A 19735-nucleotide genomic window follows, 5' to 3' on the forward strand; every position below is an offset into this window, starting at 1 on the left:
AAAATGTAAGACTTTATAAAGCTGTGATAAGACTTTTTAATACTTTTTAAGGGTCTTAATTTTCCCAAAATTGATTTATCACCTTTTAATACTTTTCAAGACCCCGCGGATACCCTGAAGAGGTATTAACATTTATTATGAAATGAATGAATATCCCCCCAAAAATTCTGGTTTCACTATATTAATTTGACACTATATGATTTCACTTTATATTATTGGCTCTTTTAATAATAATTATTTTATTTTATATATGCACCTTTAAAAGTAGATTCTCAAAGTTAAACAATACATAAAACAAATAATTAAAATAATTAAAAACAAAAATCAGTAAGCTTGCGCTAGTCGAAAAAAAAATGAGTTTTAAAAATCCCAAACGTCTGAGCTTAATTTTTCTCTCCAAATACATAAGGCAATTTTTTGTAAAGCAAAGTCATTCATTCTTGGTCCAAGAATGAATGGGTAAGGAGGATAAAAAAAAAGATTTAAAAAAAGCTAATTGCTACTTTTTATCTCACAATTCGGACTTTTTCCTCATAATTGCAAGTTTATAACTCTCAATTGCACATTTATATATATAAATTCTGAGAAATACAGTAAGAATGTGGGATATAAACTTGCCGTTCTGACTTTTTTCTCAGAACTGTAAGATATGTACTTGCAATTTTCTTCCTTGGGGGAAATGAGCATCTAGTCTGAAAGATTGATTGATCCATCACTGACGAAACCTCCTTACCTGAACCTCGTAGATCTGTAACAGCAAGGCGAAGTTGGTAGTGTGGTTACAGTAACAAGAAGTGAAGTTATTCTGGGAGGAAATAACGGCGCAGCCCTTGGTTGACCAGCCTCCCCTCTCTAACCTGAGGAGTCACACACAAGAACAACATCTCAGCAGTTATTAATAACAGCATCAGGCTAGTGATAATATGATAAATGTAAGTAAATGAAAAGCGCTTACATCAGGTCAAAGTCCCAAAATGCACAGACAGGGATCAATTTCACTGTACTGTTCTAAAGAGTGAAAAAAGACACACACACACACACACACACATTTCATTCAATCCTGCTGAAGAGAGATTCGTTTTCAACAGCTCAGTTCACACTGCCGATCAAACGTTTGAGGTCAGAACCATTTGTTTTTATTTTTAAAGAAATTAATCCTTTTATTCAGCAAGGACACTTTAAAAAATGGATCAAAAGTGACAGGAAAGACATTTATTGTGTTACAAAAGGTTCTATTTTAAACAAATGCTGTTCTTTATACTTTCTATTAATCAAAGAATCCTGAAATAATTTTTTCATCACTGATAATAATCATAAATGTTTCTTGAGCATCAGATCATCATATTAGAGTGATTTCTGAAGGATCATGTGACACTGAAGACTGGAGTAATGATGCTGAAAATTCAGCTTTGATCACAGGAATAAATGACACTTTACTAAAATATTCACATAGAAAACTCAACTCATTTTTCATCAAATAAATACAGTTTTAATGAGCAGAAGAGACTTCTTTCAAAAACATTTTAAAAATCAGTGACACCTCATTGTCCCTCTCACGTCACATGCATGTAATTATGCACAATTTATAGTTATTACCTCAATAATACATAATACAGTACAACTAACCCTAATAGTAAGTACATATACTTGATTCATATTCATATATACTTAAATATATACAGTAATTACACTGTAACAATAAAAAGTGTAACCAAAAAATCTTACTGGCCCCTAAACTTTAGACGGTAGTTTCTCACACACGGCCATCGAGTGATGTTGAGCACCGTGACCTTTGCTTTAACGCCTCTAGTGTCTACATTGTATGCAAAAGAGATGCTTTAACATTCAGCAAAATCTCCTATTCGTGTAACTCTGAAAGTCTGTAATAACATAATTTCTCAAAACCATTCCAAATATTTAGACCCATTATAACTGTAGGCAAAGCTAATTTCAGAAATGAGTTAATAGTTCAAACTAAAACTATGGAAGAAAAATAATGGCAAATGTGAATTTAAAACAAAAAAGCTTGTTGAATTGCACCAATTGAACAAACTATGCATTACATTAAACATAAACACAGCTTTTGTGTCTTTATCATCTTTTCTGCATATATTCTGGCCCGGATAATCATCAAATACACTTACCGCTCGCTCCATTTCTGTAAATCCGTTTTTGTGAATGAACACAGTGGGTCTGGTCTTCTGGTGAGCTCGACTAACAGCAGATGAGGATTATTAATCAGTAATCTACTGCTATTCCTGCCGTTCCCGGACCTGAAATGTTGAATTTTCTGTCGAATTTGAACCAGTGAATTTGTAAAGCGAAATAAATGGACTGAAAATTGCCTGTCAAATATTATGGGTTGTGTTTTTAAACAGAAAGAATATTTTGGAAGTGAAATCTGAAAGGTAAATTATGGATTATTGCATTTTTAATAATGAAAATGTGTGTAAAATATTTTGAATTGAAATATTCACAGCGAAAATATACAACCATGTTGAATTTCAGCCCATAAAAATGCAATGCATTAAAATGCAAGCACGGTTAATGCAATACATTATTTATTTATTTTTTCAATTAGTGCAATTCAACAAGCTTTTTTGTTTCAAAAACATTTGCCATTACTTTTCTTCCATACACACGGACACTGTTATTTCTCATACCTGAACCCTGTGCTGGAGTGTGAAGTGTATGGCCACGCTGACCGGCTGTCCGTCTGCCAGCACTGAACTGGAGATGACCGATGAGCCCAAGACGGTTCCCACATACCTGAGAAACACAAGCACACATCGACATATATTTGTAATCTCTGTAATGCCCCGGTCCTGTCAGCTCCTAACTTTTCTCTTCCATTTAAACTGCAAGTAGATGCAAGTGCTGTGGGAGCTGGCGCAGTCCTGTTGCAGGATGACGGTGATGGTGTCGAGCATCCCGTCTGTTACTTCTCTAAGAAGTTCTCTAAAAGTCAACGCAACTACAGTACCATAGAGAAGGAAGCTCTGGCACTAGTGATGGCACTCAAACATTTTGAAGTGTATGTGGGAGGTAGTTGTATTCCTCTAGTCGTCTATACTGACCATAACCCTCTAATTTTTCTTTCTCGCATGTGCAACCAGAACCAGCGTTTGATGCGCTGGTCACTCTACCTGCAAGAGTTTAACTTGAACATTCAGTACAAGAAGGGCTCGGAGAACTTGCTGGCAGATGCACTCTCCAGAGCCTGTGATGAAGATTAACGGAAAGGGGTTACGGTATATGTGATTGATGTTGTACATGTAAAATATTTACAAGCCATTGGTTGTAAATTTGGTGATGGGGGTGTTACGTCCCAGGGCGTAATTATTATGTGTGCAATGTTTTGGTGTTTTTTTTCTTTCTTTGTTCTCTCTCTCTCATTCTCTCATGTCCAAATGGGGGCCAGCTGATACGAATTACTATCATCTCCTGGTTCCCACTGATTGGCTCCTGACTAGGGAAGCTCGTGGATAAAGCTGGAAAGGAAAAGCCAGTTGGGAGAGATCCTCTTTTGACTCCAGGGTGCCCAGACTGTCTTCTCCTGCCTCACCCCTTTGCATGTGTGTTAAGAGCAATTGTACATCTTGTTGTCAATTGCTGACATTGTTGATTGTTGTTGATCTGAACAGACTTGGACTGCGGTTAAACCAGCTCTTCTTACATTCTTCAAACCAGTTACCAGACTCCTTTTTGATTTAAGTTTATTTTGGAAGCAGTAGGGAGGAGGATGCCATTTATGTTATGTCCACCTTTTTCTCCTGTGTTTGGCTAGAGAGGGAGTGAGGTAAGGTATTTGTTATTCTTTTCTATCTTATTTTGGAAGGTTAAGAAGGCTTTTCCCCTATAGTCAGAACTTTATGTTTATTGTTTTGGCCTTGTCCCCTCCCGAAGCCTATTGACGCTTTCCGTTTCCTTTTGTACTTTGGATCAATCCAAATAAAGTCTTTTTGAGTTCTAAAAATCTGTGTGATTTGTGGAGTGAGACAGGGGAGGAGAGTTCTTGGTTGCCAACTTGTTGATAATTTCCTTGTTACTGTCTCCCTGACCCCTAGACTGGGGAGGCACGTAACAATTGGGGGCTCGTCCGTTCTTTCTTTTGTTGTTGTGAAATTTTAATTTTGTTTGGCTGCTTTAAACTTTGGTGGATGAGGAAGTCCTATATTAAAAAATATGGATTTCGATTTGATTAAATTTACGCTGTGTCCTACATTGGAGGAATACAATCGTTGTAGAAAGAAAGATCTGCTGGTGATAGCTGACTTTTATAATATAACGGTTGCCAAGGCAGCAACGAAAAGCGTGATAAGAGATGAACTATATACGAAATTGGTAGAGGTAGATGTCTTTCCAGAACCAATCTTAGAGCATGTGGTCGACACCGAAATTGATAAAGAAGCTGCGTCCAGTGGTTCAAGTTCAGGAAGTAGTGTTAAAAAAGAGTCTTATCAAGATCCTCAAGTGGCGCTTAAGTTAAAAGAGCTGGATCTAGCGGTAAGTAAGCAGAAACATGAGACACAGCTGCTTCGTCTGAGAGCTCTTGAAATTAAAGCTGACCGTGATATTCAACTGCGTAGGCTTGATCTTGAGGCGCAAGGCTTCCGTGACCGACCAGTTCCTATACCGGCCTCTCCTACTGATCTAGTTGAGTCTAAATCTGACTTTGAAATAGGCAAGTACATCAAGCTAGTACCGCCTTTCCGTGAAGCAGAAGTAGACTCTTATTTTGTTGCTTTTGAGCGCGTCGCATTTAAATTGAAGTGGCCGAAGGACATGTGGGCTCTGCTGCTTCAGTGTAACCTGGTTGGCAAAGCACAGGAGGTGTGTGCGGCTTTGCCAATTGAGGAGTCATTGGACTATGACATTGTGAAAACAGCAGTTCTAAGAGCATATGAGTTAGTGCCGGAGGCGTATCGGCAGAAATTTAGAGCGTGTTCAAAGCAAGCCAAACAAACTTATGTTGAATTCGCTAGAGAAAAGAAATCGCTTTTTGAAAAATGGTGTCTTGCCAGTAAGACTACAACTTATGAAGAGTTGCAAGAGTTGGTCTTGCTGGAAGATTTCAAGACTTGTGTACCGGAAGGTGTTGTAGTTCATTTAAATGAACAAAAAGTATCGAAACTTTCTGAAGCTGCGGTATTTGCAGATGAATTTGCGATTACCCACCGAACCGTCTTTTCCTCTGGTCGTCAAACAAAAACTTCCTTCGCTACAGAGTCTGTGATTCATGATGCAGCCCGTGCTTATGTCAGTAAGTCTAGTGCTGGGAAAGCCGTCTCAAGAAATGTGGAAAAGAAGAGAGTCTGCTTTTACTGTCTTGATCCTGGGCATATAATCTCTGATTGTCGGGCTTGGAAACAGAAGACCGCAAATGCGAGACCTAAAAATGTTGCACTGGTACAATCTGTTCCTGACTTGATTACCGCTGACACTTCTTCCTATTTACCCTTTCTTCTGACCGGTTATGTGTCTTTGGCTGACAGTTCTGTAGTTGAGTGCGTGCGAATTTTAAGAGACACTGGTTCAGCTCAGTCCTTTATTCTGGATGGTGTTTTGCCCTTCTCTGATGCTTCATATACTGACGAAAATGTCCTTGTTCGTGGCATCGAAATGGGCTGTGTTAGTGTTCCATTACACACTGTTAATCTGAAATCTGATCTTGTCACGGGCTTGGTTCAATTGGGTGTGTGTGACAAACTGCCGGTAGAGAACGTCAGTCTTATATTGGGAAATGATCTTGCAGGTGGTAATGTCTTCCCCAGTCCAATTGTTGTAAGTAAGCCAGTTGTGTGCAACTCGTTGGATCTCTCTGGAAAATATCCTCTAGCTTTTCCTGTGTGTGCTGTCACTAGGTCCCAGTCACGAAAGTTTCAAGATGTTGTTGGTCTCGCAGATTCTTTCCTGGCTGTGCAGCCTAATCCAATAGAGTGCGAGTTATCAGTTGAGACTGAACTCGTGCCTAGTCATGAGTCCCAGCCCACAGCTGATCTTCCTCCCGTGTTCGGTAAGGACCATCTCGTTGTTGCGCAGAAATCAGACCCTACACTCTCAAAGTGCATCAGTGCTGCAGTTGACCATTGTGATCTGTTAGTGGCGCGGGTAGGATATTTTTGGGACGATGGGGTTTTAATGCGTAAGTGGGAGCCAAAGTCTTTAGAAAGACACGATTGGCAAACAATTTTTCAGATCGTTCTACCTTCCGGTTATCGCTCTCAAGTGTTAAGATTGGCACATGAAAATGTTCTCGCTGGACACCTCGGTGTCACTAAAACATTTCAGCGGATCACTAAACATTTCTACTGGCCTGGGGTAAAATCCACTGTCTCTAGTTTTTGTCGTTCATGTGATGTTTGCCAGCGTGCAGGCAAACCAAATCAAGCTGTTCCAAAAGCTCCTCTCAGTCCGATACCAGTGATAGGAGAGCCATTTGAGAAGATATTAATTGACTGTGTAGGACCCCTTCCGAAGTCAAAACATGGGCACCAATACATTTTAACAATAATGTGTACTGCAACCCGTTACCCAGAAGCTGTACCGTTGCGTACGTTGAAAGCACAGGTGGTGCTGAAGGAGGTCGTAAAGTTTTGCACTACATTTGGCTTGCCCAGAATAATTCAAACTGACCAGGGGTCAAATTTCACTTCAAAAGTGTTTGGAGAGATGTTGAAAGAGTTGGGGATAAAGCATCACATGTCTAGTGCTTACCACCCTGAGTCACAGGGAGCGATAGAACGGTTTCATCAGACCCTGAAGTCTATGATCCGTATCTTTTGTTTGGAAACTGGAAAAGATTGGGTAGACGGCCTACCATTGCTCATGTTTGCTGTAAGGGAATCTGTTCAAGAGTCACTGGGATTTAGTCCTGCTGAGCTTGTGTTTGCTCACACGGTTCGAGGCCCCTTAAAGTTGTTAAAAGAGCAGTTGGTAGGTAAGACTAATACATCTGTCTCGGTTCTAGACTATGTCAGTTCTTTCCGTGACCGTCTGCACAAAGCTTGTGAACTGGCAAGGGCCCATCTAGCCACGGCACAGTCTAAAATGAAATCTTGCTTTGACAAAACTGCAGTACAGCGCAATTTTCAGCCGGGTGAGTCTGTACTCATTTTACTTCCTGTTCCTGGCTCAGCTTTGCAAGCTAAATTTTCTGGACCATATGTCGTCGAACAGAAACTTAGTGACACAGATTATGTTGTGGGTACCCCTGATCGTAGACGAAAGAAGAGAGTATGTCACATTAATATGTTGAAACATTATGTTGCACGTGAGGTAATTAAACCCTCTCTTCCTTCCACATCGGTGTCTGAACCCAGTGTGTCAGTAGATGGTACAGTAGGTCCTGCCTGCGACGAGCTGATGCTGGCTGAAAAAACAACTGAAGTACGTCTGAACAATTCAGCTATAATGGATAATTTAGATTTACATTTATCCTATTTGTCCAAGGATTACAGAGTGGATGTTGTAGGGTTGTTACAAAAACATCCCGTTCTGTTCTCTGATGTCCCAGGAAGAACCCCGGTGCTGTCTCATGACATTGATGTAGGTAGTGCTCTTCCCATCAAACAGCATCCATACAGGGTGAACCCTGCAAAGCGTGAGATCATGAAAGCTGAAGTAGATTACCTGCTTAAAAATTCTTTGGCGGAACCCAGCCAAAGCCCCTGGAGTTCCCCCTGCCTGTTAGTTCCAAAGTCTGATGCTTCATTTCGTTTTTGTACAGACTATCGAAAGGTAAATAGCGTCACCAAGCCTGATTCCTTTCCCCTACCACGAATGGAAGATTGTGTGGACAGAGTTGGTGCTTCAAAGTTTGTCTCCAAGTTAGATCTGTTAAAGGGCTATTGGCAGGTCCCGTTAACTGCACGTGCACGTGAGATCTCTGCATTTGTAACCCCAGACAACTTCCTGCAGTACAATTGTATGGCCTTTGGGATGCGAAATGCTCCAGCAACCTTCCAACGCCTCATGCAAAAAGTTTTGTCTGGTTTGCCTAACTGTGAAGCTTACCTGGATGACATTGTAGTCTATTCAAGTACCTGGGAAGACCACCTCGACAGTTTAGAAAGTCTGTTTAACAGATTAAGTGATGCTCGACTAACCCTGAATCTGGCCAAGTGTGAATTTGCTAAAGGTGTGGTAACTTATCTTGGAAAGAAAGTAGGTCAGGGGTATGTAAAACCTGTTACAGCTAAAGTAACCGCCATTATTGAATTTCCTACCCCTAGTACCAAGCGTCAGTTACGCCGTTTTTTAGGAATGGCAGGGTACTATAGGGGTTTCTGTAAAAACTTTGCAACATTAGTTTCTCCCCTTACTGACCTGCTTAGTACGGTGAAGAAATTTGTTTGGACTCCTCAGTGTGAGTGTGCTTTTGTTGCCGCCAAAGACCTTCTCTGTAATGCCCCGGTCCTGTCAGCTCCTAACTTTTCTCTTCCATTTAAACTGCAAGTAGATGCAAGTGCTGTGGGAGCTGGCGCAGTCCTGTTGCAGGATGACGGTGATGGTGTCGAGCATCCCGTCTGTTACTTCTCTAAGAAGTTCTCTAAAAGTCAACGCAACTACAGTACCATAGAGAAGGAAGCTCTGGCACTAGTGATGGCACTCAAACATTTTGAAGTGTATGTGGGAGGTAGTTGTATTCCTCTAGTCGTCTATACTGACCATAACCCTCTAATTTTTCTTTCTCGCATGTGCAACCAGAACCAGCGTTTGATGCGCTGGTCACTCTACCTGCAAGAGTTTAACTTGAACATTCAGTACAAGAAGGGCTCGGAGAACTTGCTGGCAGATGCACTCTCCAGAGCCTGTGATGAAGATTAACGGAAAGGGGTTACGGTATATGTGATTGATGTTGTACATGTAAAATATTTACAAGCCATTGGTTGTAAATTTGGTGATGGGGGTGTTACGTCCCAGGGCGTAATTATTATGTGTGCAATGTTTTGGTGTTTTTTTTCTTTCTTTGTTCTCTCTCTCTCATTCTCTCATGTCCAAATGGGGGCCAGCTGATACGAATTACTATCATCTCCTGGTTCCCACTGATTGGCTCCTGACTAGGGAAGCTCGTGGATAAAGCTGGAAAGGAAAAGCCAGTTGGGAGAGATCCTCTTTTGACTCCAGGGTGCCCAGACTGTCTTCTCCTGCCTCACCCCTTTGCATGTGTGTTAAGAGCAATTGTACATCTTGTTGTCAATTGCTGACATTGTTGATTGTTGTTGATCTGAACAGACTTGGACTGCGGTTAAACCAGCTCTTCTTACATTCTTCAAACCAGTTACCAGACTCCTTTTTGATTTAAGTTTATTTTGGAAGCAGTAGGGAGGAGGATGCCATTTATGTTATGTCCACCTTTTTCTCCTGTGTTTGGCTAGAGAGGGAGTGAGGTAAGGTATTTGTTATTCTTTTCTATCTTATTTTGGAAGGTTAAGAAGGCTTTTCCCCTATAGTCAGAACTTTATGTTTATTGTTTTGGCCTTGTCCCCTCCCGAAGCCTATTGACGCTTTCCGTTTCCTTTTGTACTTTGGATCAATCCAAATAAAGTCTTTTTGAGTTCTAAAAATCTGTGTGATTTGTGGAGTGAGACAGGGGAGGAGAGTTCTTGGTTGCCAACTTGTTGATAATTTCCTTGTTACTGTCTCCCTGACCCCTAGACTGGGGAGGCACGTAACAATATTATATTTTATTTATAAAGTATCAATAAAAGTATTTATAAAATCGTATGGCTGCTCAGTTGTATTTTTTGTGTGTGATTGTTTATTTGTTCTTTTTTAATTGCTGAGTGTTTCCTTGTCTTTAATATTATAAGTATTATAAGTACATGTATATTAGTTAGGCTAGTTGTTTTTGCAGTGGTATTATTAAACCATAGGCAAAAGTTCCTCTGTTCATTTTTGTTCATGGTATTCAGCAACAAAGAAATTTTTTGCAATAGGTACGAAATCCGAAATTTTCTTATGCGTTTTTTCGTATTTGTCATTCGGTGGCTCTGCGAAAAACGCGGAAAATCGAAATCTGATCCGAATTTTTTTATGACGGATGAAAGTTTCGGAGGCAGTGTGTAAACGTGATTGACACAACGTGTTAACGTATTTATTTTTTAACCTGCGAAAATTTCAAGACGAGAATTTTGGACTCGGTGTGCAAGCACCTTTAGAATAAATGTGAAAGTTTTCTTTTTTTTTCTTTTCTTTTTTTTTTGGAATCGAAATCGGAATCGATAAGCAGAATCGGAATCATTAAAATTCAAATGATAACCAACCCTATTTTAATAACTGTGGAAATGCATCATCACATTCTGGGAAAAGGGTCCATCACAATCATGTAGTGCATACAGTTTAGTTCATTTGTAAGAAAATATTAAACATTTAATCGTTTGACAGATTCCACTGAGCATGGCTTACCTCTGCGATCCATCACTGACTATGGGAGAAAAGCTGATGTTTTCCTCTCTCTCTGAGAGACACTTCACAGAGCTGTACCATGTGTTCAATAAAGTCACTTTTCTGAAGTCTAAACAAGCACAACAAATAAAAATCAAGGGAAGAACACTGTGAAAGGTTAATCGTATTTAATTTAATTTAATATTCAACAATAATATTGATCTGCCTGCATTGACACTATTATATGAGATCTGAACTGAGCTGGACGATGACATCACGGTTTTCTCCAGAACGGCTATATATATAAATGAACTAAATTAATAACTTTTTTACAACAAAGATGAAACATCACTGAACTTGCTTAACCCTCTGGGGTTGTTCGTTTAACAGTCACACTTGGGGTGTTCGGGTCCAAATGGACCCAAAGGGCAGGATTCATATTTAAAAAAAAAAATCATAACTGTTTTTTTTTTACTTGTTTTTTATAATATTTTTTCTTTTCTTTTTTGGTGTTTTGAGATAATTTCAAAAATAAAAATGATTTATAATTAATATTAATGCAATAATTATGACCCGGTTTTTCCCCATTGAATATAATAGAATTATTATTATTTTTTTAAAAGCTGTATTTCATTTTAGAGTCAAGCCTAGGCCTCATCAAAGCAATTTTTTAAATGAGATGGATGCCATCTGGTGGACAAACTGAGCATTTTAAAAATTCAAAACCCATATGTAATCTGAATTTATTAGTGTGTATGTGTATAAAAGTGTGTTTGTGTGTGTGTGTGTGTGTGTGTGGATGTGTCTGTTTTGCACTCTTGATGTTTTATAGATTCACCCCTTCACTGTTGTGTGCTTTTTTTCTGGATCGTGGCTGATTTGTAGATTGTACGCACAAAATAACTCTGTATTTTCACATTTTTGCCAAATTCATTTCCTATGGGGGTCCATTTGGACCCGAAGGTCCTGAGTGTGACTATTTTTTTTACAACCACTTAGACTATTCAAATCCTGTCCCCAATTTTTTTGGGTGTTCATATACCAAGTACCAACAAAGTCACCAAATTTCGGACCATTCCGATAAAGCTATGATTTAAAAAAAATTTTTATTTAAATGCTTCGGGTCCATTTGGGCCGAACAACCCCAGAGGGTTAAGCTGGACTATGACACTATTTTCTTCTGGAAACAAACTTTGTTGCATTATTTACCTGTTATCTCAATCTAAAACAATCTGTATTGTAAAAAGCGCTCTATAACTAAAGGCGACTCGACTTGACTTAATCATCCCTACCATTGTTATGAAGTTCCTTCATGTTTTTAGCGGCGACAGAGATGCAGTCTCGATGTCCCACATCCGACCCACAGAACGCAGGAGTGTGAGACGCGTCAGACAGAAGCTGCTGTTGGACCTGCACCTCTGAAACACACAAGCAGTTTCTTTCTGTGTATCACTGCAAAATATGCTTTTCTTACTTAGTATTTTTGTCTTGTATCCAGTCCCAATATCTAAAAATACTTAAATCAAGAAGCATTTACTAGATAAGTAAAATGACATAGGGAATTATATCTTGTTTTCTGATGAAAAGTGAGTTTTTGCTTAAAACAAGCTAAATTATCTGCCAATGGGGTAAGAAAAATAATCTTGTTTTCCATTTGTATTAAGTTTTTTTTTCCTATTCTAATTTTGATTTTTTTTTTTTGAAAACAAGATTTTTATTTTACTCAAGTAAATGCTTCTTGATTTTAAGAATTTTTAGATATTTGGACTGGAAACAAGACAAAAATACGAAGGAAAGCATTCTTTGCAGTGCTCTCGCTCGCTCTCTCTCTGTGTGAGTGTGTGTGTGTGTGTGTGTGTAACTCACTGATATTGTGGCTGTGTATCTGGACGCTGTCCGTGTCGTCCATCAGCAGAGAGTTCAGGTTGCTCAGCATACGGTCTACCGTCTGGATGACAGCCATCGGCCCCTTCACTACCTACAATTATTCAAACCAAAACTTATTCAGACACCAGATATTATTTTTGATATTTTTTTACTAGTGTGTGCAGGACACTATAGTTCATTAATGTAAGTGAGGAGAGCAAAATAAACTGTGACATATTATACACAAAGCTCTTCATACAGTGACTACCAGTGACATTTATACAAATTAGGGACCAGAAATGATTCCTCCACTTTGAGCTGATCATGTTTTGCTGAAGTGTGTTTTCTGTAACTGCTAATGCTCTTTTTACACACAGACTGAACAACATGAAGCATTGCTTGGTCACTGGTTGAGCTAAACTGGTATTATCTAATTGTGTAGTTAAATTTAACAGCTGACAGATGTTCAACATAATTCATGTGTGAGAGTCTAACAGAAGGACGGACAAAACCAGTCAAATATCAACTGAGTTCTGCTCATATTTTATTACCTTTTTCTAAACTATAGCGAATAAACTGTGATAATGTAAAAATGTTGTCAGAATAAATTTTGGTTTGACTGTACAATAACCAACCAGAGTTAACTTATTAATAAACTATATAAACGCAACATCACACTGTACTGATGATATCAGAGGAACGGCCTCTTGTTCTAGTGATATTGCTTAATAATGAAACTAATTTTTGAATGTTTTTACATTTTAATGTGCATTAATTACTGAATCATTAAGTATCAGACTACTGTTCAAAAGTTTGAGGTCGGTACGATTTTTAAACAAAATCTGAAACACCAAGGCTGCATTTATTTGATCAGAAATACAATAAAAACAGTAATATTGTGAAATATATTTTTATTATTTAAAATATCTGTTTTCTATGTGAATATATAGTAAAGTGTAATTTATTCCTGTGATCAAAGCTATATTTTCAGCATCATTACTCCAGTCTTCAGTGTCACATGATCCTTCAGAAATCACTCTAATATGATGATTTGCAGCTCAATAAATATTTCTGATTATTATCATCAATGTTGAAAACAGTTGTGCGGCTTCATATTTGTGTGGAAACTGTGATACATTTTTCAAGATTTTTTTTTTAAAAAGAACAGCATTTATTTTAAATGACCTTACTGTCACTTTTGATCAATTTAATATATCCTTGCTATGATTTCGTTCCCCAAACTTTTGAACAGTAGTGCATTTATGAAAGACATTACTGAATTATAAGAAACGTGGCAAAAACTAACAAGCAATTCCAAGTTAATGTTTCATAATCCTGATAACATGACATTACAAGTGCAACATGTATAACCTTATAATAATAATAATAATATGAATACAATTTCTAATGATTCACAAAATACATTTGCAACTTGCTTAAAGAAGGGATCATCAAAATCCCTTCTAACAATTAGTAATTAATCAACACGATAAATGTCCCAATTGGGAGTGGGTGTGCAATTTTCAAGGAGTTTAATTAAACGTTCATTTGTGAGTTAATAAAAATGTAACTGGTTGAGTAAACTTGGCACATAATATCTAAAAATCGATAAATCAATCGACATAGCCATAAATTTAATCGCAGCATTTTTTGAGGTATCGGCAAATATCGTATCGCAGGCTGAAAGAATCGATATCATATCATATATCATATCGTGATGAACTGTCCGAATTACACCTCTAAACACAAAGCAGTTTATACACGGGTCACATCCGTCACCTCTTTGATGCTGTGCCATTTACTAATTCAATGAATAGGCTACCTATTTACAATAAGCACTTATTACAAAAATAACTATTAAATAATAAATTAACCTAAGAACTGGCTGACTAAAATCAGCTTGAAAATGCTAGGCGAATCCGTGATTTTTTTTACAATTTGAAGGTAGGTCACAGAGTGTTATTTCATCAGTCAATCGTGAAAGTCTGGTGGTTGAAAGCTTCTGGCAACATTAAATCCAGGAGAGAAGAGCATTCTAGAGAAAGAGCAAGCATAGAGTTTGAGTTTGAGCGCGCACACGTTATATCTGAGCGAGATCAGACGAGCCATGAGACCGTATATTTGAGAACGCGCCTCCAGGTTTGTGCGAGAGAGAAGTAAATCAGCCTGTGTGTTGAGACATTTGTCATTAAAGGGATAGTTCACTTTGAAATTAATTTTTGGTATGTTTTAGCTTACCTCAAGGGCATCCAAGATGTAGGTGTCTATGTTTCCGTATTAGTTTCAATTTTGATATTTTTAGGTCAAAGCGTTCTTTTCTGTCAGTCATATAATGCAGGTCTATGGTCACCACCTCAAAGAGCATACACAGAGAAGTCCAAATTAAACATGATTTAATGACTCGTAAATGTAAGTACACATTGATGACCTAAGACACGAAACGAGCGGTTTGTGTGAGAAAACGAACAGTATTTATATCGTTGTTACCTCTTGTAACGCACAGACCGAAGCGCCGGCGCCCTCAGATCACTTGGACGTGGCTGTGTTTACAAGAGGTAAAAACGATATAAATACTGTTCGTTTTCTCACACAAACCGCTCGTTTCGTGTCTTAGGCCATCAATGTGTACTTACATTTGTCATTAAATCATGTTTAATTTGGACTTCTCTGTGCATGCTCTTTGAGGTGGTGACCATAGACCTGCATTATATGACTGACAGACAAGAACGGTTTGACCTAAAAATATCAAAATTGAAACTAATACGGAAACAAAGACACCTACATCTTGGATGCCCTTGAGGTAAGCTAAAACATACCAAAAATTAATTTCAAAGTGAACTATCCCTTTAATATAACGCCATAGAAACGGCCTCAAATAAACTATAAAAAGGTGAAGATAATCGCGTCTGAAAGCGGCAATCGATTTTTTATTGCTTAAAATCAATGGAGAATATCTCGTATTTTTCCATGGGTGCTCGACCATTTCCACAGGACCGGCGCCTACACTGTAAATAAAAATGTGCTGCCTTCAACATCAAGTTCATTGTACCTGAAAATGTGAGTCATTTCAACTTAAATTACATTAAATTGACTTAAAAAAATGAGTTGTATCTTGTATAACGTATAAAAAAAGTTAACTTATTTTGATGAGTTACAGCGATGTAAAAACATACACTGCAAAAAATGCTTTTCTTACTTAGTATGTTTGTCTTGTTCCAGTCCAAATATCAAACATTTCTTAAATCCAGATCCATTTACTAAAGTAGTAAAATGACATAAGATATTAAGTCTAAATAAATAAAAATGAAGAGTTTTTGCTTGAAACAAGCTAAATTACCTGTCAATGGGGTCAGAAAAAATAATCTTGTTTCTGTTTGAATTACAGTAAGATTATTTTTCTGACCCCATTGGCAGATAATTTAGCTTTTTTTGAGCATCAACTCACTTAATTTTTATTTATATCCTATGTCATTTTACTCATCTAGTAAATGCAACTTGATTTAAGAATTTTTTGGAAATAAGACAAAAATACTAAGTTTTAAAAGCATGTTTTTGCAGTGTGTGTTGTCATAACGTCTTGATTGAGATTGAGTTGGTTCTTCAGTCACCTCTTTGATGCTGTGCCATTTACTGGCCTCCTCTTGGCTGAGGAGTGAGTCTGCGATGGTGATGAAGCTCTGGCCGAGTCTCTCAGCATCTCGCCGGCTCTGGTTTGCTGTGCTGGGAAGATCAGCGGCCCGAGAGAGAACATGCATCAGAGAAACCATATCTCTGTCCTCCAGCGGCTCATGCTCCTTCAGAACGGCGCGCTCAGAAGCGTTTAACAGACGGGACACCGAAGACCAGCTCTGCCCATCCACAGTATCAGAGAACACATCGTCTGCAGTCTGAGAGAAACGGGACACGACTCAAGTTAGATGGGCTTTATATTTTCTTAATTTAGTTTTTACATTGCTAATAGGGGTGTAGCGATACTCTAATGTCACGATTCGATACACATCACGATACTGAATTATTGCGATCCTCCAAAAGGTTGATTAAAATGTACAGTTGATTAAAATACTAAATTTGGTTTTACATTGTGTGTGTAAATGAATAGACTTGGTGCCGAAACCCAAAGCACAGGACAATAGAGACACCAGAATAAACATATTCATGATTCTGAAGCTGAAAATACAGAATTATTTTAGATGAATATGCTTGAACTCTGTCACTGACTAGATATATTTAAAATAATGTCGGCCATTTTTTACTGGGAACATCAGACATTTGGTATTATCCCTATCAGGAGCCACAAATATTCCCCCATTGCATTAATATACATCATATTCAACATTATATATAGCAGTTTAATGCAGTACTGACACTAAAACTCTGAAAACTTGAATTCTTTCTCACAGTAATTTTCATTGTCTGTGAATTATCCACAATAAAGTCACTATGCACGATACATATTGTAGCATTTTTGTATTGCGATATATTGTGACACGATATATTTACTATTACTTGTTTTACTTTTATTGCTTGTACTATTTGCTGGAGCTGTTTTTGGTTATTTGTAATGACAGACACTGTGTGTAAGATACTCATATATACCATCCCGAACTGCATGAGATCCTGCATGAAGTGGCTTGGGTTGGACCTCAGAGATTCTCTCAGTTCCTTCATCTTCAGATAGTGTTCTGTGGGTCAGAGAGTCAAGTCGAGTCACCTTTATTTATATAGCGCTTTTTACAATACAGAGTGTTTCAAAGCAGCTTTACAGAGATAACAGGAAAATAATGCAACAAAGTTTGTTTCCAGAAGAAAATAGTGTCATAGTCCAGCTTAAGCAAGTTCAGTGATGTTTCATTTTTGTTGTATAAAAGTTATTAATTTAGTTCATTTATATATATAGCCGCTGTGGAGAAAACCGTGATGTCATCGTCCAGCTCAGATCAGATCTCATATAATAGTGTTAATGCAGGCAGATCAATAATATTGTTGAATGTTAAATAAAATTTCCCCAGCTAAGCAAGCCAATGGGAAAAAAGGTGACAGTGGCAAGGAACCAAACCTCCATCAGTTACAGCATGGAGAAACAAACCTTGGGAGAACCCAGGCTCAGTCGGGGGAATAGTTCTCCTCTGAACGAACAGTGTGTGATTATCATTCAGGCAGCATTACAGGTCAGAGGTCAGACTGGATTGAAACATTCAGAATATTATATAGAGCTGCACTGTCAGGCCGAGCACAACACTTCATTACATTCAGACTTTAATCAGCTACAGCAACTCTTTCACACACACCTTTGCTGCTTCTGCAGATGAAAGGGAATGTGTGTGTGCAGACGGCAGAGCTGTACTGAGGCTGACCGTCAGACCGGCCATTAAAGACCTCACATTCCTCTTCCCGTCTCTGCGTCGTCTTCAGGGACCCTGCGGAAATAATTATATCCACCACAAACAAACAGAAACTTACAAATTAGAATTCATTCATTTTCACGTATCAGCTGAAACAACCACAAAAAATTATATATATATATATATATATATATATATATATATACACACAACACATACATATAGTATTATTATAGTTGTTTTGTTAAATATCCAAGATCCAAAGTATAGGACAACTATATAAAGACGGAACGGATAAGTCATGGGAGCATCAGACCAACTGAAACAATGAGCAATTAAAGACATTTTTTTTAGATTATTTCAGGCAAAATGGCTGAAAAAAAAATCATAAATACAATCACTAGTAATGTGATTTAATTGTTTATCACTTTTGACCAATAGGTGGCGCTGTAACCAAATTGATGTGGTGTGGTCAGAGTAAGTTGACAATAACACGCTGACATGGGCACTAAAAAAATGTTTCTGTTTAAACAATGTGGCGCAGGACATGAAAATGAAAACTGCGTCGGGCTGAAACTAGCAAAAAACCCTTCCGTTGCGCTGGCGGATGTATGATAGGGCCCATAACTCACAGTCATTTTGGCGTGCTCTTCATCGAATTCATTTGCGCATTATTCATTAACGGTTTGACAAATCAACTTGAATTCTATAACTTTTTGTCAGCATGGTCTGAAGATGATCTGGTTCAATTTTCGTGAAAATCGGAGCAACGGCCCAGGAGGAGTTCGAAAATGTAGGTTAAGGAAAATTCAAAATGGCGGAAAAATACCCCTTCGGTACTTGGCCCCTAATTATAGTAATATTTATTTACAGATCCCACATGAATCTTCTGCCATTTAACAAAAAAAAAAGATAATAATTCAAAATATATAATAAATATAATTCAAAGTAGACATTTAAAGCTACAATGGACACTTAGAATTAAATAGCAAATATTATAGCAACAAAAACATTAATTATTAGGCAAAAAATTTATGTTTTTTTGTATATTAAAGTATTAAATATACATATAAAATATAATTATAAATATATAATATACATTTATATTATAATAGTGCATGTTAAAGTACCGTATGTTATAATAATAAACGAAGCTAACCTGGACAGTTGAGTGTTGCAGACACATTCTGGACAGAGTGATGGACAGGGATGAGGCTCCGCTCCCGCCATCTGAATAAAGCTCTGTGATTGGTCAGCTCTGAGCAGGTGTTCAGCGCCTGCACCTGTTTTAACTCCAGAGCTTCGCCCCAAATGTTCAGGTCAGTCAAGTTTCCAAAAAACGGCTCCGTAAAAGTTCCACCAAAGGTATCCTGGTCTTGCCCTAATATAAATATCCCGTCTCCGTATATATCATTCGCCTTTCCCCGTGCGTTCCCACGCCCAGAATCTCCCATTCTTCCGTCCACATAAATCGCCCAAAATCTATCGTTTGAGCGCCACGTGACGCAAACATGGTGCCAGTCTTCATCAATGGGCAGCTCGGCTTTGTAGGGATGATGTTGTCCTTGAATGACAAGCGCTAGGCGGAGCTTTCTATCGGCGTGCTTTCCGCGCAGCTGGAACTCGTTGATAACAACGCGCGTGGCGTACGAGAACACCGTGGACACGTTCTCGTCCCGCGGGTCCCACTGCACGCGCACGCAAACGCTCACCGCGGACAGGGACGGGAAAGACGCGTTCACTCGGGCATAGCCGTCCTTAGACTTGAAAGATAAGCCTGTGAAGGTTCAGAGATTTCATCAGACACTTGTTAGAGGCATAGTTCACCCAAAAATTAAATTTACCCCATGATTTAATCACCCTCACCCTAGGTGTATATGACGAATACTTTCAGACGAATACAATCAGGGATATAGGCCTATTAAAAAATGTCCTGGCTCTTCCAATCTTTATAATGTGAGTGAATGAGGGTAAATCTATTTTTGGGAGAACCATCCCTTTAAGACTTTTTATTTTCAATGGTAAAAGGCCGAGAGAAAATGGCTGATCTGTCTTACTACTTTCTTTCCCTGATGAAGGAAAAAAACACCATGAATAATCCTAACCCAGAGAATATTTTGCTAACATTCCCATTAAAG

At 38.3% G+C, this 19735-nt stretch overlaps 1 protein-coding gene across 1 annotated transcript in view; it reads right to left on the minus strand.

Moving 5' to 3' along the window:
- The window catches only part of adgrd2 (adhesion G protein-coupled receptor D2), a 58343-nt gene that overhangs the window by 11171 nt on the left and 27437 nt on the right, over positions 1 to 19735 (minus strand). Inside the window, exons 8-17 of the mRNA XM_056246499.1 lie at positions 18757 to 19374; positions 17544 to 17672; positions 16852 to 16937; positions 15864 to 16142; positions 12256 to 12367; positions 11682 to 11807; positions 10411 to 10519; positions 2664 to 2769; positions 956 to 1008; positions 734 to 857 (exon numbers count right to left, since the gene is read on the minus strand). Coding sequence (XP_056102474.1) covers positions 734 to 857; positions 956 to 1008; positions 2664 to 2769; positions 10411 to 10519; positions 11682 to 11807; positions 12256 to 12367; positions 15864 to 16142; positions 16852 to 16937; positions 17544 to 17672; positions 18757 to 19374 — 1742 coding nt within the window. The remainder of the gene's footprint in view (positions 1 to 733; positions 858 to 955; positions 1009 to 2663; positions 2770 to 10410; positions 10520 to 11681; positions 11808 to 12255; positions 12368 to 15863; positions 16143 to 16851; positions 16938 to 17543; positions 17673 to 18756; positions 19375 to 19735) is intronic.

The sequence above is a fragment of the Rhinichthys klamathensis genome, unplaced genomic scaffold, assembly GCF_029890125.1.
Source record: "Rhinichthys klamathensis goyatoka isolate OS25496 unplaced genomic scaffold, OSU_Roscu_1.1 h1tg000040l_1, whole genome shotgun sequence".
NCBI lineage: Eukaryota > Metazoa > Chordata > Actinopteri > Cypriniformes > Leuciscidae > Rhinichthys > Rhinichthys klamathensis.